Below are 25,969 nucleotides of genomic sequence, written 5' to 3'. Positions count from 1 at the left end.
TTTTTTCTTTTTTTTATTACTTATCAAATTAACATCGAGCCATTATAATGAAATTTCGAAACAATTCTAATCTCATATTCATGTATTCTCATCCACCTCCCTTCTCCCTTTTTTTCTCATCGTAATATATAGCAATTGTCGCGTTAAAAAAGAATATCCATGCGAGTTAGAGACTAAATCCACACGAAGGGAGACTGGTCGATATTTCGTGCACATGCTCGCCCGTGTGTGCAAAAGGCAAAGGAAGTAGAATAAGTAGAAGTAGAAGTAGAAGTAAAAGAAGAAAAAGAAGAGGAGGACGAAGAAGAAGAAGAAGAGGTGGAGAACGAAGAAGAAGAAGAAAAAGAAGAGGTGAAGGATAAAGAAGAAGAAGAAGAAGAAGAAGAAGAAGAAGAAGAAGAAGAAGAGGTGGAGGACGAAGAGGAAGAAGAATAGATGGAGGACGAAGAATAAGAAATGGCGACAACAAAACAACGACAACGACAGTGATGACGACGACGACGACGACGACGACGAAGAAGAAGAAGAAGAAGAAGAAGAAGAAGAAGAAGAAGAAGAAGAAGAAGAAGAAGAAGAAGTAGAAGAAGAAAAAGAAGACGAATACATCGATCGTGCTGGACGGGTAGAGAAAGGTTGTTTTTTTCCATTTATACAACTCGTCCCGAAGAGAAATAAAAAGAATCTGGCATGAGGAGGACCACTGTAGGCAGAAAAAAGAAAGAAAGAAAGAGAGAGAGACAGAGAGAGAATGAGATAGATAGATAGATAGATAGAAAGAGGGGAGAGGGAGAGAGAGGGAGAGATCGAAAGCTATGGTATTTCGAAGCGTTGCGCAATCCTTCTTTCGCACAGCCGTCGTCTCTCCTCTCCTCTTCTCTCTCTCTCTCTCTCTCTCTCTCTCTCTTTCTCTCCGGTTTGTCAGCTGGTTTCAAGGTCGCCCGCTCCAGGAGATGATTTCAGAAAGGAGAGAGAGACACGAGTACGAACTTCGAATCTCCCAACGACTCGTTTTAACTGTCGAGCGTTCTCGTTTCGAAAATATACGAGGCATGCGATGTATCGCAAAAAAAAAAAGAAAGAAAGAAAGAAAACGAAAAAAAGAAAAAATCAACAATATGAAAAAAAAAACGAAAAAAGAAGAAGAACTGAAAAAGAAAATTATAATAACATCTCTTACGTGAGATTCTTATAATAAATGAAGCTATAAAAGATATCGTAACGATCTCATTAAGTGCATGAAAATATTAGCTTTTTCTTTTTTCTTTATTCTTTTTAATAATTTACTTTTTTTTTTCTTTTTAAATCATGACTAAAATCGACAATAATTTTCGACTTATAATTTTTGTGTTTTAATGATCTGTCAACGAGAAAACAGAACTATTCAAAATGAACAAGATGCTTTCAAGAAATCATATCATATGTACAAAGGTGCTCGTTAAAGTGATTCCAAAGGTGTTACGTAAATACTAGTTACGCGATATCAAAGTGTTAATGCTTGCACTTGTTCGATCAAGAGACTGCGCTTGCTATGATAATAATCATTTAATAGTAACTCGTTTATATCTCGTATCAAAATCCTATTTATAATCGTTTTAAAACGATATATATATATATATATATATATATATATATATATAAAACGAATTAAATAATATGAATAAAATTATAAGATATTGTTAGGTACATCAGTGAGGTATAAAAATTGTGTTTAATTTTTCCTTCCTCTTTGTCACAGGCACATTATTGATCTATCGTTAAAATATCTTACGAAGTCACGGAGAAAGATAGACACGGGCTCTTAATAATCCGACTATACATCAAATAGGATTAACCGCTGAACAGCTTCGGATGAAGTCTTTGAGTGGGAACCTACCATCATGGCCATAACCACTGACATGGCTGTGATCGAGTTTCGAAGGAAACTAGTTTACGAAAAAGCTTCATCGATCGAATTTGAAACTATACCAAATATACATACATATATACATACATACATATATACGTATATATATATGCTATACTTCACTTTCTATGTATCTATCGATTAGATGGATTAACTAGCATTTTAAGGGGCTATCTGAAATTCTGGAAACGAAAAAAAAGAAAGAAGGTAGAAGGGAGAAATTATCTTAAAGCGATAATTATACTAACGCGTGCACACATATATACACACGCACTCAATTATAATTAATTATATTATAAGACTATACATATTTACTTATTAAGTCACCAGTCACCTTCTTTCCTCCCAATATTCAATTTGGTATAACTAACATTTAAAGAAACTATTTGAAATTATACCGGAGAAAAAAAAGAGAGAAAAGATTTAAAAAACAAAAAAAGAAAAAAAGATCTTAATTAAGACGATCAAGTTTTTTTTTCTTTTTTCTTTTTTAGACAAACAAGAAAATCTATTATAATATTAAAAAAGAATACTGTTAACGTGAAATAATCCTCGATGCGTCCGATACACAAACCACACGGATATTCTGTTATCGGCATATATCTCTTATTCGTCGAATAAATAAGCTACGAGACGAGCATTTGAGAGAGAGAGGATCGATGAGATAACGATTAATGCTGTGCGAAATTGATGGGCTAATTGACAAAGCAGCAGCAGCAACAGAAACAGCAACAATAGCAATAGCAGCAGCAGGAGCAGCAACAGCAGCAGCAACAGCAACAGCAACAGCAGCAGCAGCAGTAGCAGCAGCAACAGCAGCAGTCGAAACGCAAGTTGGCTTGGAAGCGATATCGTTCAAAGAGGAACGTGAATGGGAATTGCAGGGGAAAGCGAATGAGAAAGAGGAAGAGAAGGAGAAATGGTGGAGAGAGAGAGATGGGGAAAGGGGAGAGAGAGAGAGAGAATGAGAAAGAGAAAGAAGGGGACAGACAGACAGATAGATAGATAGATAGACAGATAGATAGACAGACAGACAGACAGACAGACAGACAGAAAGAGAGAGCATAACAGGTGAAGAGATCATAGTAGCTGATAGTAAGTGAGTCGAAGTCTATTCTATCTGTCTAGCCTCGAAGTATTAAATTAAACTCTATCGTTGGAAAACCAAGTACTTGGATTCATGCATTTGACATTTTGAACTTTCAAGTCATTCTTGAAAAATTCAGGAGCCGAGAAATTCAAGAATTATTCAGAAAAAAAGAAAGAAAGAGAGAGAGAGAGAGAAAGAGAAATCGATTGTAGGATAACTAACGATAAGAAACATAAAAAATATTTACGAATTTAATAGATACGTCTTTTTGATGAATTTCGCGAATTCTCGATAGGGGCATTTTCTTATCGTTTATGTTCTTTCTATTGGACGAACTCTACGATCGATCGCATCACGGGCTACTTCCAAACAAAATAATGAATAGAGAGACAGAGAGAAGGAGGAAGAGAGATAGAGAAAGACAGAGAATAAATTTATGATGAGTATAACGTCATCGGGGAATAGATGAAAAAGTAAATTCAATGAAACATGACAACATAATTCATTGTTATAGCAACGTAATCATAAAAAAAAAGGATGCAGAAAATATCATCCTTTTTCTTTGTTATTGTTGTTATTGTATAACTTCTTTGAAAACTTAACGATATAATTACATTTTCAATAAATGATCTGTCAATTACACTCGATGTAGTTTAACGTTCATAGAATGGATGCATGAAGAAATAATTTACTCGTGGAACACCCTTTCCACGAAAGAAGGGATATAGCTCGAACATGGTTATGCGAGATACGAACTACGCAATTTCCCCGTTTCATCATTTACGCGTCGATTCTACGTTGATTCTGCGTCACGACGAGTATCATACTGTAAACATTTTCAACACACGCATGATGTTAGGTTAATGACCAATTAACGAAGCGAATGACGAAAAAACGTCATTCATTTAATCGTCCGAAGAAGACATACTCACTTTGTACGAAACGTAATACCAATATCTGTTTACACTTTAAATAATTAAAATGATAAAAGATCCAACCTTTCATTTCGATTTTTCTGTGTAATGTAATTTTAAGGGAGAAAACAAAAAAAAAAAAGGAAATACATAAATAAGTAAATTTTTAAACTGATCAAGTTTAGAAACGAACATATGTTATTTTTTAGCATTAGTCGACAAACACAATTTTCGTTATCGCAAAAGTATGCAAATTTTTTTTTTCTTTTTCATATGTTGGCTGTATGTATACACGCAAGCTACATCTCTCCATTAAACTAGGTATCCCGTATTTATCATTACGATAAGAGAATGCTTCGTTAACGAAGGAGGAGATCCAACGAGGCGAGATACTTGAAGATGTTCGATCGATAAATGCTCAACGAACAAATTAACGTCTCATCATCTGGAAAAGTGGAAAAACCAGTTGTGTTCGTTCTTCTTATCACCTTAATATTTTCATTGTGAAATAAAATCGTTCATTACTCATAATACTTGTTATTATCTTAAACGATCGCGGAATCGATTGCATCATTTTTGAGTAGTACAATATAAGTTGTTCGTATATGTATACATTCTATTTCCTCTTTATATATATATATTTTAATTTCTAATTTCCAATCAAAACATTTGCCAACGAATTCTGCAGATAATTGTTTATGTAATATTACTCTATCAAATGGATAGTAAATTTCAACGAAGTTTCTTATAAAGGAACGAAATCAAAAATGGAATCGCCTAACAGGAAGAATTCATCACACCTTCGTGTTCGAAGAGAATACATGAGAGACAAAGAGAGAGGGAGAGAGAGAGAGGGAGGGAGGGAAGGAGGGAGGGAGGGAAGGAGGAAGGGGAAGAGAGAGAGAGAGAAAGAGAGAGAGAAAATAAAAATTGGGTAATCTACCTCGATGTCAGATGAAATACAGTAGAGAAATTTCCATTTCATTTCCTCTTCTTTAACGATAAATCCGTCCTCCTTCCTTCCAAACGTCTTCTCGGGATCTCACATCACGGCTGACTAGGATCGACCTTCTCTACTGATACTGTTGCGCTGCTCTGCTGCTAGTGCTTCTCTTGTCTCCAATGAGAAGGAGAAGCAGTGTTCGTCCTTCATCGAGGTTAGTATGCACGTACATACATATCTGTACACACGCACCGTAGCGGAGAAGGAGACGTAGCCGTCGCCGGTCGACGTGCTGTGCCGAGAAGAACCGACGAGGACGACGCTGACGCCGTCGAGGACGGCGTCGTCGTCTCATCGAAATGGCCTCGAAAGGCGTCGAGACGCGCGCGTCGCCACTTCTACGCGCCACCGTAAAATTCTCTCTCTCTCTCTCTCTCTCTCTCTCTCTCTCTCTCTCCCTCTCTCTCTCCCTCTCTCTCTCTCTCTCTCTCTCTCTCTCTCTCTCTCTCTCTCTCTCTCTGTCCCCCATTCAATTTCGCGCCAATCGAGCTTGAGTCCTAAGTGTTTGGATAAATATATAGGTATATCTATAGATCGATATATATATGTATATATAGATGTTTGTCTATATATATACAAACATATATTATATATAATTATGTATATATATGTATGCATGTATGTATGTATAGGTATATACATAACTCTCTCTCTCTCTCTCTCTCTCTCTCTCTCTCTCTCTCTCTCTCTCTCTCTCTCTCTCTCTCTCTCTCTCTCTCTCTCTCTCTATCTGTGTGTGTGTGTGTGTGTGTGTTTGTACATATAGGAAAAGAAATTAGCGAAGTAAAAAAAAAGATAGATAGGAAAGTTGTTCAAACGTTATGAAGCTTGTTCGTTTTCGAAATTTTCGATTTTTAACGACAACTCTCGACAACAATGATGACAATGACGACGCAACGACAACGACAACTACGACATGACTACGATGACGACGACGACGACGACGACGACGACGACGACGACGACGACTCGAGAGAAGGTTACCGGTTGCCGCCTTGGCACTGACAGTGGCTCTCTCTCTCTCTCTCTCTCTCTCTCTCTCTCTCTCTCTCTCTCACTTCTCTCGTTCTGTCTTTCTGTCTGTCTGTCTTTCTCCCTCCCCCACCTCTCTCTCTGTTTCTATCGGCACTCGCCGCCTCAGTACTCGCGCGCGCCTAGCAACACCGAACGCCAAACTGTCGGCTCGGCGAAGCCAGCCGGCAGCCGAGCATCGTGCCCCCCTTTTTCATCATGGCGTCCTCTATCTTTCTCGCGTCCTACTCTCTCTCTCTCTCTCTCTCTCTCTCTCTCTCTCTCTCTCTCTCTCTCTCTCCTTCACTATCTCTCTCTCTCTCCTTCTCTATCTCTCTCTCTCTCTCCTTCCCACCCCCACCTGCTCTTTCGTTCCTTCCTTCTTCCTTCTCTCTCTTTCGATTTCCTATCTCTTTGCTCATAATGTATAACTTCATACGAAAAAAATATCTCTCTCTCCCCCCTCCTTCTTTTTCTCTCTGTATCTATCTATCTATCTATCCATCCATCTTATTTTGTATACCTATGTACAGTAAGTCCCAAAAGTATTTATATCCTTATAACATTCAAAAGATCGTTATTATGTTTATAGAATCGTAACGAAGATGTTAATAATCTTTTCAAAATTGATTGTAGCCTGCATATATTTTTGGGATTCATTGTATGTTGTACCATGCACGCGCATCTTCCATATCCTTTCTCTCTCCCCCCCTCTCTCCACCCCCCTCTCTCTCTCTCATTCTCTCTGGACTTCTATTTTACTCCCACTTCCTTTCTTTCTTTAGTTAGTTTTCGACGATCAATCGACCAACTTTATTGTTATTGTCCTTATCGTTCTAAAATGCAATAAAAATATTACTTTGATTCTATAACTCAACAATGAAATCGATTATAACGATTTGGTAATCCTTTTAATTTTTTTCTTTTTTATCAAATCAAGCATTTTTTGTTCAAAACCTTTGATTACCTTAGAGCCGATATATCGACTTTACGGAAAAATACTTTGAATCGATATATCGGCTTTCCATTTTTAATATAATTTAAACACCCGTAACAACATTTTATTTCATTTACGGAAAATAATTGTTTTCTTTCTTTCCGATAATAGAATAAAATAAAGTAATAAAATCGTGAATATATCTTCATTTTTAACAGTAATATGTTAATTTTCAATAGATATTTTAAAAATTGCATATTTTTCAAGATATTTTTGGACGATATCAGGAAAACTTATAAGATACTTATAAAGGTTAATAATAAATAACTATATGCGGCACATGGGTGAATCTTGATTTCTTCCTCTCTTTCTTTTTTCGGCCTTTTTTTTTATTTTTTCGATCGTGTCGTTTCATGTTCGGATAAGGATAAAAATAAATGTTACGTTGGCCCACGACCAAGTTCGAAAATAATTGGAACTCGAAGGATCGGTGGTATTTCGTTGTTAGAATTTCTAATGCGCACGGATTAAACTTGCCGTTACTTAAAGCGCACCAGCTTGGAGCTTTCACTTCTCGCACAGATGTTGTATCCCGAGAGGCGATAGTCTCTCGATTATAAAACGAAGATCGGATTCGATGTTATACGTGATCTGCTTGTTGTTATTTCTTTTTCTTTTTATTATTTTTAATTTTTTTTATCTTTTTATTATTATTAATTTTTTTTTTTTTATATCACACGATTCATCTAACCAAGAAACATATCGTTTCAATTTTTTCGCATGTAAATGCGTTCGAATGTAAATTTTTGCTTTTATGCGATCATCCTAAACGAGATCATGAATTGTAGGATATAAGATAAAAATATATAGAATTATTTTACGCTGACGTATGACGAACTGATAACAGTTCGTCGATAGATTGCTTAGAAAGAAAGTAAAAAGTAACTTGGAAAAAAGAAGTATACACATACAAAGTATTTATCATCACATGTTTGAAAAGTAAGACGTAGAGGATAAATACAAACTTTTTATGATGAACAAAATAAAAAATATAAAAAAATAAGAAATATAAAAAAGAAAGTAATAACAGAGCATTAGTCAATGTTGCGAAAGATAAATTACGTATGCAAATGCATACCGAGTATTGCGGTTTTTTTTTTGCGACGAAAACAAAAGTTCATTCCGTTAGTCATGCTATGTTCAATGAATAATAAAGAAATAAGGAAAATATTGTTTTGGGCTTTTGAGAATCGATTGACGATAAAAACGTGGCCGACGGGCCTACGTTATACGCTCCCTTATTCCTCGAAGATTCTTCCTTTACCACGAAAATAAATTGCTTTTGCACGTCACGTACACCCGTTTTAGACCGTACGTGTCGTTTATATTTGGCACGTCTTTATTTGTATCGAACTTTTCGACGCATACCGCGTTTCGCAAGACCGCAAAAACTGAGAAAATTCTATTTTCCCAGTTTCCATAGATACTGAGTTGAAAAAAGTTAGTGTGTGTGTGCGCGCGCATGTGCATACATATGTATCATTTTGTAAATTCTTATTAAAGAATTAATCTATCTATAAATCATCATTGAATTGATAAATACTTTGTTGGCCAATGATTAATAATAAAATTTATAGTATTGTATCTTATATCTAAATAAACAATACTGTATTATAGAATATCCACACAATACACATACAAACATTATAATACTATATATATAGTATAATATACTGTATAATATATTGTATATATAGTATAGTATAGTATAGTATAGTATAGTATAGTATAGTATAGTATAGTATAGTATAGTATAGTATAGTATAGTATAGTATAGTATAGTATAGTATAGTATAGTATAGTATAGTATAGTATAGTATAGTATAGTATAGTATAGTATAGTATAGTATAGTATAGTACATTATAGTATATTATATATATAGTATAGATACTATGTATTGTATATATATTATAGCATAGTGTACTATAGCAGATATTGAATTAGCCAATAAATAAAATCTAAATTATCAGTAAAAAAATTAGTAATATATCGTTCATTTGAATATAAAATACTGAAAATGTCAATATTACTTATTAGACAATCGAATAGAATGTTGAACATATAAAAACGCAAGATTAATCTATTAGATCTATCAAAAAATATTTTCGGTTTTCGGTACAGGTGTTTTGAAATAAAACGGGTAGAATTTTTTGATAGGACTAATATAACGGGTATAAAAAAACGAACTCTAGTGGTTTTTTAATGATCGTGTACATATAAAAAATAATAAAATAGAGAAACGTTATAACACATGTATGTACGACTTACTACGCGTTTACTCGCATGGTCTATTCGCAAACGCATATCTCGAATGAACTCTTCTCAGAGGTAGAAAATTTTCATTCATGCTTAATGAGACTAGATCGTAGAATGAAAGCATTAACCAACACAGAGCTAGTACGTACACGTGTAGTAAGTAGTCTACACGCGTGATTAATTTAACGATCGACTTAATCGATATAAACTAGCTGACGTAACGAATAAACGAATTCCTTAATTATTTATTTCTAAACGTTCAGCTAATTTTCTACTACGCTTGAAATATACGAATGTAAACTATATATATAAATATATATATATATATATATATATATATATATATATATATATATACACCTACGTTATATTTTATTTTCTAGAGTAAAAGATAAAATCTTATCAATGATTCAGATTGCAAAGAGTAATACTTTGAAAGTATTGAAGTTCAGAAAGTAGTAGAAAATGAAGAGAAAGAGAATTCAGATATAAGGTAAATAGTAAACGAAAGTGCACGTCTCTCTCTCTCTCTCTCTCTCTCTCTCTCTCTCTCTCTCTCTCTCTCTCTCTCTCTCTCTCTCTCTCTCTCTCTCTCTCTCTCTCTCTCTCTCTCTCTCTCTCTCTCTCTCTCTCTCTCTCTCTCTCTCTCTCTCTCTCTCTCTCTCTCTACCTTCGATGATTCTTGTTTTTTTTCTTACCCTTTGACGTTTTTCTCTCTTTCTTGAAAAGTAGGTCACGACGAAGGAAAAACGAAAGAAGACGATGTTACTAAAGAAGTTTACTCTATACGTACATGCATACACACACAAACATCTACGCGCGCGCGCGTATATACATACAATTACACACACACACACACACACACACACACACACACACAGAGAGAGAGAGAGAGAGAGAGCGAATAAACAGGTTCGTATTCTTGATTTCAAGACGACGCATCGATGAATCAAAGATCCTTTTAAGAAACTCTTCCTATTCGTAAATATGACGATTTTGATACGACGAATAGAGAACAAATTAGGTCGAGAATGTGATAAATACGCTTTCTTGTTCGTATTATATATTCTCTCTCTTTCTCTCTCTCTCTCTCTCTCTCTCTCTCTCTCTCTCTCTCTCTCTCTCTCTCTCTCTCTCTCTCTCTTTCTCCCTCTCCCTCTCCACACACATACATACACTTAGTTTCTTCACATTCTCACATCGTATATTAGAAGATGATATTCATCGGGATAAATCTTTGTGAACAGTTTTCTTAAGTTACATATTGATTACACTATCGGAGAAACGATACATAACATGGTCAAGGAGAGAACAGCAGTACACGTTATCAATGTTGACAATCGTAAATCGTTTGAAAATTAGGAAAGAGTATCTATTCGTTTTGTTTAGAAAAATGCACGTATTTGTTGTAATATACAAGTTTTTTTTCTTAATAAAATTTAAAAAAGATTTCTTATGAAATAGAAATTTATATATAGACATTAGATTTTTTACCGATAAATTCATTTTTTATAATGCAGAATTATTTCTAAATAAAAAACATTTAAAATAAAACAAATATAATTATATATATATATATATATATATATATATATATATATATATTATTTTTAGTGATTAAGTAATCATTAAAAAATATATTTATTAAAAAATTATTTAAATAAAAGAAATATAACTTTTCAGTAGATTGTGTGTGTGTGTGGATATACAAATTATTTATATTGATTAAGTAACCGTTAATTTATTAATTATATACATATATATATATATATATATATTTATTAATATTGACTAAATAATATTTCAGCATTATCAATTATATATTATTCAAATTATATATATTGGGATAAGCAGAGTAACGTCAAAAGAATTCATTAAATTCTAAAAAATGATGAGAGAAAAATGTTAAATTTACTGTAATTAATAGTGAAAGAGAAAAAAAAGGAAGGAAAGAATATCAGATTTTAAATTAATGAAATTTCAAAGAATAATAAAAATCAATGAATAAATATGACTAGGTCTCTATCGTACCACTTTATTTATCTTTTTCGATAACATTTAACTCTACTAGAGCAAATACATATGTAGATAGAGAGTAAAAGAGAGAAAGATTAAGGAGGATTAAGTATGCACGTATCGTGTGAGGTGTGCGCGTGTGCGAAGAACAGAGCGTTCCGATTTACAAGGACACTCGCCGCGCCTTAAAATCAATTTTGACGAGGCTCGGAACCGTGGGAGTGCCAAAATGATTTAGACCTCCTGCGGCCTCTCGAGTTCGATAAGCAAGCGAAATACGGCTAAATAATTAAAGGGACACGATATTGCGTGGTGCGGGCTATTTAAGGCTTACAACGAGCGAATATAAAGAAAAGTTCAATTCGTTATGAGAATTTAGCGGTGGCATCTTTATTTCTTTCCTTCCCTCATTTCCCGATAAGTAAAAACAATACTCTTGAGAATGATCAGAATAAAATTCGCGATGATAATTACCAGGAAATAATGCGTCAATTCATTAACTTTCAATAACATCACGTAGATAACATTAACAGTCACCAACTGTCTATATTTTTTTTTTCTTAAGAATTTATATTATATATATATATATATATATTTTTTTTTTCTTTAAAATTTATATTTTTCATATCTATATTTTTTACAAGACCTCATACGAGAATCTCATACTATATCTTCATAATCAAGAATACATGGCGATTTCTAATTTTTCGGATTAAAATTAGCAAATATTATTCTATAAGTTATTTTAAAATGGTTATTATCAATAAACAAGAAAAGGATTATATAAATAACGATAATAGTTCGGTATAATATTTGCTTTCTTTCTTCTTTTTTTTTTTCTTTTTAAATTAAATTTAATACTATTTTTACATAACGTAGCTTTATAAATTCTATTATTATGTTAAGGTATATTACAATAACGTATCGAATATTTTTAATAATGTTCGTCGTTTCTTTTCCTTATTTGTTCTTTAATATTAATATTTCATTTCTGAAATACAATATAATTATGTCCGAAGCATATTGAACAAGAAATTTAAAACAACATTCAATTAAAAACTTATAACATACATAAACTCAATATGCATACTGTATATACATAGATATGTATGTATATAAAATAGTTCTTTTCATAATAGGATATTAAAAAATTAGAAATTAATTGCTAATGTTTGTAAGTTTCTCAAGTTATATAATTATTCTTTTTAAGCAAAAAAAGAAAAAGCAATCAGATTATAGAGGATTAAATGATAATTAAAACGAAACTACATTCGAAAGGACGTATAAAACCAATCAATTTTCTCGGTTTTTCGAGAAATTTAATAAAAATAAAGAAGAAGAGGAGAAGAAAAGAAAGGAAAAAAAAAGAAAAAAGAAAAAAAAAAGAAAAGAATATATTCATGGAGTATAGGACGAGTTTTTGTTCGATTTTGGATAGAATTATTTTGATAGAACGTCGGTAGTTGTTAATTCATTGATTACGAAGACGATCCAATTTATCCGACTTATCTACACTTGCCCTACTTTCGTCTAGGAACGTCGCAAACATAATATTGGAAAAGACGTTTACAGGTCTGTCCATGTATGATATCGTTAAACCTTAAGTATGTCTTTCGCGATTCTTTGAAAGCCCTTATAAAAAAAAAAGAAAAAAAGAAAAAAAAAGAAAGAAAGAGAAAAAAAAAGAAAAAAGGTATTCGATGTTGTGTTTGACGAACGTCTTTTATACCAAAAATAATATTCTACATCCAAGAGCATATATAACGCGATGGAAGCTTTGACGGACGAGAGGTATGCCACGCTCGATTCGGTTCGCCGTTTTCGTTCGAAGTGCTTTTGGAGAGCTCGATCGTGCTATCGAAAATACATGGCTGTCTAATCCAAAACGTTTATCGACGAAAGATACGATACGCTTCGATTAAAAAAGGTCGGATGTTGTATAGACGGGAGCAAGAGGGAAGGAAATATGATAGACAGAGAGAAAGAGATAGAGAAAGAGAAAGAGAAAGGGAGAGAGAGAGAGAGAGAGAGCGAGCATACGATCATGATAGCGAGGATTAAAACGGGAATCATGCTCGCTCGAACGAAAAGGAACGCACGTTATTTCACATCTTTCCATACTTTCGAGTAACCGATTCAATATATATATATAATATGTATATGTATATATATATGTATATATATATGTATATATAAATATATATATGTATATGTATATATACATATATATATATATATGTATATGTATATGTATATGCAAAGTAATATTTACTTAAACGGATTACTGCATATATCGTATCATTCCCACGATTATGAACTTCGAACAAATCTATAGCATGTGAAATTATCGTTGAAGCACGAACCTTTAATAGAGAATAATAGAAGTTCGCATAAAATCTAATTGAAAATGTTCTCGAATCTGTCAATATTTACAATATTTATATGTCAGATTTATCAACATACCCAGCTATTACTCTTATCCTTTTGTCGACCGACTTAAAAATCTACGACTACAAGATATAAAACGATATAAAATTCCAATAACTTTTCAAATCCCGAAAGAGAAATCTCGAAAGAAAGATGAGAAACGAAAAAGCAGGACATAAAGAAAAACTAAGCGAAAAAGAAAACTCGACAAAAGAAAACTTTTATTCGCTGGACGCCAACAAGTATAAGAAAAAATGAAGAAAGAAAGGAACAAAGAAGAAAAAAATAACTAAACAAAAAACAAAAAAGAACGCATAAAGAAAAAAAAAGAAAAATAAAAAAGAACACAAAAAAAAACAGAAAAAAAAGAAAAGTAAGAGAAGAAAAACTAAAGGAGAAACGACGGCGATAGTATTGCTTCAACTTACGAGGGAAGCGTGCGCGAGGAAAAGGAAGACTAGAAGGAAGAGGGTTGGGTAGGGGTAAAGCAATAGAGAAAGAGGGAAAACGTTCAAAGAGAGAGAGAGAGAGAGAGAGAGAGAGAAGAGAGAAGGAGAGAGAAGGAAGAGAAAAGAGCGTGCGCCGAGCACGACTCCCTCCTGAGATGACATCTTCCGCGACCTTGGAACAGAGACTGACCTTGACCGTGTCAATCCCCACCAATGGCGCGACAGGCTCGGTCGGCTCCGCGTTCTCTCTTTCCTCCCTCCCTCCCATTCTCTCTCTCTCTTTCTCTCTCTCTCTCTCTCTTTCCCACCCTCTCCCTCTCTCTTTCTATCACTTGCACGACATATTACGCGAATGCGATGTTGCTCAACGTCGCTGCTGCTGCTGCTGCTGCTGCCTATGCTGCTGCCGATGCTGCTGCGGCTGCGGGCATCGTTGCTGCATCGACCGGCCGCCGCAGCAACGGCAGACTGCCTACCACCTCCTCCACCCCCACCACTATTTTATATATCAGTCCAACCTCCCCAATCTCCTCGCTACGATCGGTGGCATCCAGCAGGCTCCTTTCCAACCCCTTCGACGCACACTAGCTACCCTCTCGTCGTGTCACCCACGCAACCAGCCAATTCCCTAATCCCCTTTTTCGGTTCCTCCGCCGACCGACCGACCTGCCGCCTCCTCTCCGTCCATCTTCTTTTCTTTCTCCTCTTTCTCCTCCTCTCCATCATTCTGCACCTACTTCCACTCCAAGCAAAGCCAGCCATCTTTCTCTTCGCTCTAGTACGTTCCTGGCCCCACTAACACCCATCGGCCGCACTGTGTATAACCCTGCTGTCTCTCCCACCTTCTACTCTCTTCCGCCTCCCGCCTCCCGACCTCCGAAACCCTTTCCTTCTCTGAGATAATATAGGTGAAAATATAGGGTGACGCGATTCGGCTAACTCCTATCTTCACCCCTTATTGCTCTACCTTTAACCCACTAGTTTCTTAACTTTTTTCCCTAACGTTCCTCTCACTCGAAGCCCCCCCCTTTTTCCAAGTTTCTACGAGTGACCATTCTATTTTTTTTTTAAGTACGCGTTTTAACTTTTTCATAGTTTAAGTTTTTTCGTATGATCAAAAGCGATTAAGTAGATTTGTATGTGTTAAAAAATGGAAATAGATCCTTTAAGTTTTTCCTATTGTTGATTTTCTAACAATCTTCGTATCTTTCGTCTTATTTTTTATCTTTTATGTTTCTTCCTTTTCATTTTATTTTTCATTTTTGTCTAAATGCTCTTTATAAAATTTTATTGACGATCAATATAGAATATGCTCGCGACCTTCGCTACGACCTATCCCCCCCTCTTTCTCTCTCTCTTCGCAAAGAAATCGGTCGATATCGATTATATTTCTAGATACACATCAATTTCGATGTCTCGAATTATACATTGATAATCGGCATATAATTGATCATTTTATGTCAATACTTTTAAACATGACTAATTGAGAGTCATTAATTTGCATAAGAGAGGAGGTAGTTATTTAAATGGCATCAGAATTGAAATTAATAAAACATCTGGAACGTTGAATGAAAAAAAAAAAAAAGAAAAAGAATTCAAAAACAGTATGACTTCAAAAACATTCTTTGATGGAACAAGCGAAAGTACTACGATGGCGTATCGATCGATTAACGCATTGTTTATTTGGTGCAACGAAACTTAGAGGATAATCCAATACAAATCGACATGGCAAATAATGTATCATAATTTTGTATAATTATTTTCACGATATTGTTAAAAACGAAAGAAATATTTAACCAATTTTGATCATCTACAAATATTTTTTTAATACATCTTTTACAACGTATACACTTAATGATTTAATATTTGAGAATATTAATAATAATCAATTAATGCGTAAATTAATTGTAATATACATAAATAAAAAAAAAAAAATTAAAAAAAAAAATAAAAAAAAATAGAAAACCTTCGGGTCATTAATTTGGATGAAAAATTAACAATGTGGACGTGAAGAAATACCAGGAACGGTGGCTTTGAGATTTAATTATAAAATATTACGTTCGTCTAGCTTATTTGAACGTCCCGCCTTTGCTGCAAATCAGCCGGTAAACAAACAGCACGCGTATGCTTAGACAAGATTCTGAAATGTGACGTCGAATCTACGATCGATTATCGAAGAATACTTTTTATCCCGGAAAAATAATCCAGTCAAAGTAGATGCGAATTGAATGACGAATTTCTTTAATGTATTTAGATTTGTTAATTTTAGATACACGTATAGAACTGTCACGCCATGTGCGTTTTCCCGGTAACAACCTTGAAGCATGGGAGACCTTCATGAAACGTTCCTCATAAAATCACTTAAAAATTCACTATCCTATCTTACGATTATTGTAAGTTATTGTAATAACGTACAGAATAATATAAGTTATAACTTGAACTCACCCCTGTCAAACTTTTTGCCTTCTGGATCAATGTCTTTCACATTGAAAATATCTTCGAACAGCACACCCGCCATTTTACTTGCTAATGATCACTCTGCTTTCTAGCGACGAACACTGAAATTACAAACAGGACCGTATCAAGAAAAAATATATTTAGGGGTATGATGTATCTGTGAAATTGTTCATTTCACAAAATTAAACATTCTTTATCTAAATTTGTACGATTTAAATATATATATATATATATATATATGTATATTTATATATATATATTTATGTATATTTATATATATATATATATATGTATATATATGTATATACATGTATATATATGTATATATGATATATATATATATATATTTTATTAAAAGAAAAAATATTTCGATTAGAAAATCTGTTATTTTCCATATGTATATTAGTGTTTGATTATCTTCTTTATAACTGTTCAAAGTATAAAATAAGTTTGAACTTTCATTATATGCTAAAATAAAAATAATTAATTAAACGTTTCAAATGAAATAAATGAAAACACACCATGGAAAATAATTACACTTATATCTTCTACATTTCTATTCAAATTACTGTATCTACATTTCTATTTAAATTATGTAAACTTTTTGTTACCATGATAACATCGATGATTAATGTTTTGCATAAAATAAGTCGATAAAAAGAAATTAACTAATTAATTAATTAATTAAATGATCATTTAGTTAATTATGAGTTTTCCAGCACGAGAAAAAACGTAACTGGAATAAGCAGACCCTTAACACATCTTCCTTTTCCGAATTATTTCATAATGAAAATAATGATAACCTTGAAAGTTAAATTTTCTACATCACCAATAGAGGGAGCCACATAACAGTTTTGTATTTTTACGTCTCACGATAATCGTTATCCTTTTATACGTAGCAAAAAAGGAAACTCGCAATGCGTGATGTATATAAACCCTGATTCTTCCACCGATGACGCATTATTACAAGACATTACGTAAAAAAAAAATAGACACATCATAACATGTTACGCGGCGATCCAAGAAAAAACTTAGTACAAAATTGTAGCAATATAGAAATGTTGTCTGTATATGCAACAAAAAAAAAAAAAAGAAAAGAAAAGGAAAAGAAGAAAAAATGATCATTTGTTTCTATTATTAATTTACCGCTAAAATGGAAAATTTCCATTTGTACAATTATTTATTTTTCTTATTATTAAAATTAAATTCTTGACAATGATTGAAACTAAAAGAAACCAGACAAATTTAACGACTTAAAATACCAGTATATATCTTATTAATATCGTCGATAAGTTATGAAAATTTGTATAAATAATTGTCGTGAACGTGTACCAATGAGAAAATATATATATTACGAAATAAAATTGTGATCTTTAATACTGACACGACCATTATAGTCTCTGATATTTACCATTCGTTTTGTAACATCGAAGGTGATATTCATAAAACACATTCCAATGTAGTAATTAAAGAACAAACACTATCCACGTTTATTGCTAACATATATATCGTTAAGGTAGATTACTATTGAAATTTCGTATATCAATAGAAAAATGTGAGCATTATAATTATAGTTGGTGTAATTGTAATTACTTGATCTAACCAATAAAAAAACGTTTAATGTTTGCTATTTGTAATCTTAAATCTTTCGTGTAATTTCAATTACATTTAAATATAGTTTGCTTTCTTACCGACGATACTAAATATTACACATCAATGAATATTACGATTAATTCTGATTGTTTATATTATATGGTATTGTAGATAAAGAAATAAAAAAAGAAGAAAGAAAATAATGAAAAGATAATTTAATAATAGATTTCTTACAATTTTCCTAACCTATAAAACATTATTGACAACTTTGTCGATGCGAATGATCATTATTCGTATCAACCTAATACTCATAACATAAAAATCAACTTAATAAGATCGTTAGTAAAAAATTATATTGAAATAAAATAAAAACTAAATGTACGAAGCCAATAATGCTTATCTTATAATTTACAAAGATTATATGATAAAAAATACCGATTGTCCTGGAGTTTAATTTTTACCACGTAGAGGTTACCGCATGTTGAAATTTTTCTTTTATGTATATATGTATAAAAGATCCCAAAAATTCCGAAAGAGAGAATTTAATCATTTTTTGTAAAGAGCTATGAATGAAATGTTTACACGATGTGAATGTTATGACGCAGTGATGCGTCTGCTAGCTTCGAACTTGACTCGAGGTCGAGAGCTCGATCATTTATTTTGTTTACGTTTATGTCTATCTGCAATGCGAAGCATTGAAGTGATATTTCAAATATGCACATGTGTGTTTGTATGTATGCGCGTATACATATACACATAGTGTTACTAATTTTTCTAAATAAATAAATTCTTTTTTCTTTAATCACATTAAAAAATATGTAAAATTTTAATATGCGATAACAAAACATTTTCTCTAATTTATTTTTAAATGTTTAATATTTAAATAAGAAATCAATAAAGATTTAAAAAATCTAATAATACTTATGTTAATTTCATATTGTTTTATCTCGTTAACATTAATAGTGTATCATGACATTTGAAATTTGTTCAATAATACCTATAATTTGTCTATAATAATTGTCTATAATAATTACAAATTCCAAAAATTAAAACGGCAAAATTTCTATTATCTTTACATAAGAATATAGTATCAAATATGAGAGTTTTTTCATTAGTTTTCAATAAAGAATTAAATATCAGAGTTATATAACGACAAATCATACTTTATTGTTACAATATCACTACATAAATATATTATTACTATAAATTTGTATTTAAGTTATATTGGTTTTATATATGTTTATTTATATAATATATTTGTTACTGCACATAAATCTCCTTTTTATTCATACAGAATATTGTACGTTAAAATAGAGAATTTATGTTACATTACATAAATCCATACAGATATATATGTATATGTATATGTATATGTGTGTGTATGTATGTATATATATATATATATATATATATATAATTTTTTTCTTATATTATCTAATAAATAAATATACTTATCTTTAACCATTTATCTATTATTTTTTCTTTTTTTCTTTCTCTCTATTTATCTTCTAATTCAAATAGACCATAATTTTCTTCAACATTTAGATTTCAACATCAAAATTTGTTAATCATAATGTAATAATAAAGAAATGTACAAATATTAATTTATATTAATTAGGTACATTTTGTATTTTATCCGCGCGATACATCTGATTTGTCAACTGCAAGAAAGACTTACAGCATTTTATTTGGAAATGTAATACGATCACATAAAAATACCAAGTAATTGTGCCATGTCAACTTAACAGACAATATAGAATGCACGGAAAATAGTATTGAACATTAATAATATTTTTATCGCTGACAATTGGCGCAATTCAAGGTTACATATTAGGAACGTTTGAAAATGAAATAATCAGATGCCGATATTTTTAACTATTCAGTTACATGTATGTATGCTTTGCAATTTTCCAAATTATTATAGAGCTCTTACTATATCAAATAATAGAATGATAAATCATAACATCTCTATCTTATTAAATAAATGGATCGTCATATTACAGTAATGTTTATTCTGCAAACAATGATGTTTTCATTTATCACAACATAATACAAATGTGTAATATTTATAATTGGAAACACCTTCGTTTGCATTTACACTTTTATAATATATTAACCATTATGGTACATACATATATACAAAAGAAAAATATAATTAAAGTTTATGAAATCTCTAGTACATTAGAATATATTATAGAAATAATAAGTACTAAAATTTATAAAAACAGACGATAAATACCACTATGTTTGCGTCTGTTAAAATACTGTACTTTTTTAATATGGGAAGATTTCTTATATAGAAGAATTGTTCTTTATCTTGTGACATTCAACAAATTTTTATTCAATGCAGTCAAAAATTTCAACTTAGAGCAAAAAAATATAAATATTTAAGGAAGAATTATATATTCTCGCAGAATATTTAAATTTCATTTAAGGTCATTATATAATAATTTGTTATTAAATAAATATTTTATATAACATCGAATACAAGATGAAACCTATATTTTTTCTTAAAAATGTCTAATCAAATCTGCTACTAATACTTGCATATAATGTATAATCCGCAACAAATAGTAAATATAATTTTCTAGAGGAACAAGCAAGTATCCACATAAAATTAAATAAATTAATTCATTTGATTTTCATATATATATATATATATATATATATTAATAATAATCGTTGAATGTCAATTACTAAAAAGATTACGCTGTATGTCTAATAAGACATTCTTGCAAATTGATTCATAAATGCGTAATTATTAGCAACTAATGTATTGAGATCTGATAAATATAGATACTTGTAATATTTAATATACAATTGGATGGAAAAATATGTTCCCTTGTTGAACATTATTTGTACCTGATTAAAGAAGTAAATATACAATTATAAAGATTTATACGCAAAAGCTAATATACAAAACACAGGATTTATCAAAGGCAATATTCTTTGGCTTGTGCTATTTGAAAAGAAAATGGCATTTCTTAATAAAAGGCATAGAAATAATCAGTTCCAATATTACGCCTAACTTATGCGGAATGCACAAAAAATCGCAAATATTTTATAGCATATTTATCAATTTTCTACGATATCGATAAGATTGTAACAGAGATTAACTAATCTCTATTTATTTACTGATATTCGTTTACTGATATTTGATTGCATATCCTGTTGATTGACATTTACAGAAATGACAGTAATAATTTCTCTCATACATTAATTGTATGCTATAGAAATTCTTGCAATAATTATTAAGAAATGTGTATTCTTTTAAATCAATACATATTTAAAAGTCCTCTGTTTTCTAATGAATCTTTTAAAGATTGAAATAATTGTAATTGTTGTTCTGGTTTTAAACTATAAACCTATAAAGTATAAAAACTTATATATAATTTGTATATAAATAATGTAACAATTAAATGCAAGGAAAAATTAACAAAAAAACAAAATAATGGAAACAGAATAATAATAATATGCGCAATATTTGTTCCACTTTACCTGTTGCAAAAGTTTCTGAGGTGAAGCTGTTTGTATAAATGATGAAATATAAACATTGACAAACGTTGCCATTAAATATTGACAATCAAATCTATCCATTATTCCACCATGACCAGGAATTACATCTCCAAAGTCCTATATTTCAATAATGTAATGTTTGTAATTAATATCAGTATTATGATATAAACAAACAGAATAAAATATAACAGTATTTTATATAATCGAATTACCTTAATTTTGAAAGCTCGCTTAAATCCACTGGCGAAAAATCCTCCAAATGGTCCAATCACAGAACTAAATATAGACATTGATAAAGAATGAAGTAAAAAGGGGTATAAAGTCAATGTCTCCTTTCCATTGATCTGCGAAACAATATAATTGTTACACTGTTTTAATTTCTGTTATGTTTCTTTTATCGATGATAATATTACCATTCTTGTAATTACTTGTAAACTCTTTGGCAAACCATATTCCTGTGGTTGAAATAAACTAGATGGTTCACAATCCATTGTCATCCTACCTAAAGCTTCACTATATTCAATAGGACAAATGAAATAGCGATATTGGCACATAACATAGGATATCTGTAAAATAGTAATATTTTGATAATCATTCTCTTATGAATATTATTATTATACGAACTATGAAGAAATTGTTTTCTTATTACCAATAATCCAAGGAAAACTGTCGAAATTCCTCCACCTATAAAACCTTCCCACGTTTTTTTTGGAGACAATTTTATTAAAGGTGTCCTTCCAAAGAAGAAACCAAACATGTAAGCCATAACATCATTTATAACTATCATACTTACTGGTACGATAAACCTAAATGAATATATAAAAAAATAAATAAATATTTTAATACACTATTATTAATAAAAAAAAAAAAAAAAAAAAAAACAAAAAAAAAATTGATAATTATTTTAAATAATAAATTTACCATATAAGTCCTTGGAAAATATTTTGTATTATAAGATAACTTTGTGTCACTACTATAAGTAGTGCAACATGTGTCCATGCAAACAAAGAGAATTGTTTCATATAATATTTCTTTACAAGTGACAGTACAAACCAAACAAAACCAACGATGTATAGACAGAATGAAATAAATCGGTGATATGTCACGAGCACACGTAAATATTCCTAAAAATAGAAAAAAGTTATTTTTAATATCGTGTTATCTTATATTTAAATTTTTAAATTTACATTATGTTTTGAATTTTATTTATATAATTGATTCCTAACAAATATAATTAACATAATGCATACTGTGGAAGCCTTATAAAATTGCATGAGAAGCCACACAAAGATTATATAGATCTTATTTGTAGCAGCTCTTTTATTGATTTTGCGCCAAACTTATGTATATTTATAACATTTTATTTTAGGTTATAATAGATATATATTTTATCAAATAAAATATACATAAAATGAATTCATTTACCGTTTGATTGATTACAACTGCAAAGTAATCCATTAAATTCTCACCGTAGAAGAAATAATTAGAAGTTATCAAAAAATACCAGGATAAAGATCTAAACCATGGTAAACCATGAATTCTATATACTGCATATCCAATATTAATAATTTCTTCAAAACATTTTACTTGAACTATTAATGTCTGTGAAAATAAATGAACATATAATGAAATAACATTCAAATTAATTATGTTTATTTTGTTAGAAATAATATTTACCGTAATCATAAGTACTAATGGCCCACCATATATAATAAAACCAAATACAGCTATCATTACAGACGTTGAAATACTTCTAATAATCCAATTTCTCCAACTGAAAAAAATTTTTTAAATTGTTTAAGAATACATCCTTAATAAAAAATTATGAGTAAAATTATATTCAAACTGACCGATCTGAAAGACCAGAAAGAACAGGATTCAAAATTTGAGGAGTATGATGAGTTCCTTGTGGCAATGTTTTAGAAAGATCCTCTACCTCCAATTTCGCGTCATCTTCGGATTCAATTTCTTCCTTCTGTTAACAATATTAAGAAAATTGTTTTTATATTAATTTAAAATATAATATGCAAAAAACATTTTCTGGACATTGTCAGCAAATAAGGGAAATACATAAATAAAATAAACATTATTAATACTTTAATGTGGCATTTCATTAATATGCCAAAGGATAATCCATTCAATGGAATATACCAATGTCAAATGATTATATACATACTAGCGGGGGCAAACAATGTTGACGCGTCCCTGTTATTAGCTGTCAATAATAGATATTAATCAATTAAATAAACGTATACATTTCAAAAGTAGGAAGATTTTAATTAATTAATAAAAATCAATAAATACATTAGTCCGCTTATTTGTTTCGAAATGTTCGCAGAATTATGTCTAAAAAGAAATATAAAAAAACATTTCACCTGATCATCAGTGACATCCCGCGTAGTTGCGGGCGCATCTTCCACAGTTCGTTTTCGAAGTTCCGACATTTTTTACAGGGCGAATGAATTGTAACTAATTTTTTGACGAAGTAAAAATTAAAATCTTAAATATTGCTGTCTATCTGTGACTGTTGATACGAACGACACAACTGCATATTTATATGCATAAAATTATCTTACTAAACTGGGCGGACGTGACAAACAATTCGCGCGAATGAAATACCAGATTAATGTAGCGTCGTCTCGTTCATTCTCGGATCTAATCGGTATTCTTCGGAAAATCGATGATTAAAAAAAAGAAAGAAAGGCGCTATGGACGATTTTCAAGTACCAAGTTCGTCGTGTTATCCGAGGAGCAGCAAGTAATTCTATTGCATCCTGCTTAGATATTATTGGCTATGAAGTAACGATCTATCTTGCCGCGAACAAAAATAACCAATAAAGAAACAGGGATATCCAAATTTATTCTTTCAGTATCGTCAATGAAAAGCGAGAGTTATTTGAGGAATGTTTATAATGAATACATTAGTCATACATACATAAACACACATCACACTTGCTCTTAATAGCTTTTAGCTTCTTTTGTAAGCTGAACGAAGTATTGTAAAATTCTATGATTAGAACGGATTACTAATAATATATAATATTATGCTCTCTGTACATAAAAATTTTATAATGTAGAAAACTATAAAGACACATTAATATCATTAATATGATAATTATTGTAAAACAGAAAAAAAAAACTTTTTTATTGTATATTCAATCTCGATTTCATTATTTTAGTTCTATACTTTGGATGTTTAATTCATCAATAAATCTTATGTGATTTATTTTTCTACTTACTATAATTTTTATTCATCTCCGAACATCCGATGCACAAGAGCTTTTACAGCATTATTCGATACTAATTATAGATCAACTACATTACCAACATATGGATGATTTATTTTACTTATGTTATTTATTTATTTCGTTAATAGATGTCGTCATTTCAAAATCCAACAAGGCAATTAATAATTGAATAATTTTGCAATTTTTTAATACATTATCTTTTTAGTATAATTTAGTATAATTTAGTATAATTTAGTATATATTATTACATGCAATATGATATGTAATGCCATAAATTTTATTAGTATTATATCGAAGTAATTAAAAATTATGATATGTTCTTCGGTTTCATTTTTTCTAAGTAATAAGATCGATCAATTTGAAATTATATATTTCAAATAATTACTTGTATTAAAATTATTAATCAATTTCTAATTTTGATTTAATCGATAATAAACGAAAGTTTTATCGAAATTCCGACGATTACTAAATTTCATATAACTTTTAAGAATACACTTCAAATAAATGACGTACTACTAGGTATTTTTTTTATAGTAAATTCCCGACATAATATAACATTTTCTTTTTTTATAGTTCGATATAATTATATGGATTCCGTTAGAGAATTTCACCAATATATTGTTTCAAATGTCCATATAGAAAAAATTTCTTCACGTATGCTTCCAAAATTCATAAAATATTTATTGAAAGTCATCCTCATTGAAAAGCATTATTTAAATGATGATTTAATTCCAAGACTATTTGATATGTTCTCTTGTAGTCGTTTAATTAGAATATTTTTGCATCGTAATATAGTAATTGTTTTCGAAATTCTTACACATACAAAAGCATCTTTCTTTTTCTGCTATTACATCGCGCGCTATTAATTTTATTATATTAAAATGTACAATAAAAACAATACATTTTTACAAGAACTTTTTATACAACTTACGTATATCATATCGGAAAATAAAAGTTCGATTATCGTATATGTATGTTCTATCTTATAATATGATACTATTATTTTTATTTTTAATTTATGATACGTTTGAAAAATAAATATTAATATTATTTTTATTACTTATTTTGTATTAATATCATTATATTAC

The 25,969-nt window shown here is 30.7% G+C and overlaps 2 protein-coding genes and 1 long non-coding RNA gene across 5 annotated transcripts in view; all 3 read right to left on the bottom strand.

Moving 5' to 3' along the window:
• Positions 1 to 16,625, bottom strand: part of LOC124429513 (DNA-directed RNA polymerases I, II, and III subunit RPABC3) — a 68,050-nt gene extending 51,425 nt beyond the window's left edge. The window contains exon 1 of the mRNA XM_046974878.1: positions 16,513 to 16,625. Within this exon, the coding sequence (XP_046830834.1) occupies positions 16,513 to 16,585 (73 nt within the window). The 5' untranslated portion in view covers positions 16,586 to 16,625. The remainder of the gene's footprint in view (positions 1 to 16,512) is intronic.
• Positions 490 to 5,543, bottom strand: LOC124429514. The gene is made up of 3 exons (XR_006943475.1): positions 4,851 to 5,543; positions 3,926 to 4,352; positions 490 to 3,819 (listed from the first exon to the last, which is right to left on the bottom strand). It is a non-coding gene; the product is annotated as an uncharacterized LOC124429514 (long non-coding RNA).
• Positions 16,626 to 19,259: 2,634 nt separating the features above from the next.
• LOC124429277 (phosphatidate cytidylyltransferase, photoreceptor-specific) lies at positions 19,260 to 24,301 on the bottom strand. 3 transcript variants are annotated; one of them, XM_046974338.1, is made up of 11 exons: positions 24,009 to 24,301; positions 23,810 to 23,848; positions 23,484 to 23,608; positions 23,311 to 23,407; positions 23,059 to 23,235; positions 22,555 to 22,757; positions 22,283 to 22,439; positions 22,062 to 22,199; positions 21,846 to 21,977; positions 21,616 to 21,750; positions 19,260 to 21,482 (listed from the first exon to the last, which is right to left on the bottom strand). In XM_046974338.1, exons 1-11 carry the CDS (start codon positions 24,075 to 24,077, stop codon positions 21,393 to 21,395), a joined length of 1,362 nt encoding a protein of 453 aa, XP_046830294.1. In that variant the 5' UTR covers positions 24,078 to 24,301; the 3' UTR covers positions 19,260 to 21,392. The 3 variants fall into 3 exon arrangements, with proteins under 3 accessions (XP_046830294.1, XP_046830293.1, XP_046830295.1); XM_046974337.1 differs by having other exon boundaries at positions 22,047 to 22,199; positions 24,009 to 24,300; XM_046974339.1 differs by lacking the exon at positions 23,810 to 23,848 and having other exon boundaries at positions 22,047 to 22,199; positions 24,009 to 24,300.
• Positions 24,302 to 25,969: the final 1,668 nt, after the last annotated feature.

Source organism: Vespa crabro, chromosome 15 (assembly GCF_910589235.1).
Source record: "Vespa crabro chromosome 15, iyVesCrab1.2, whole genome shotgun sequence".
NCBI lineage: Eukaryota > Metazoa > Arthropoda > Insecta > Hymenoptera > Vespidae > Vespa > Vespa crabro.
The sequence above is the reverse complement of the archived record's forward strand: the minus strand, read 5'-3'. Positions and strand labels throughout refer to the sequence as shown.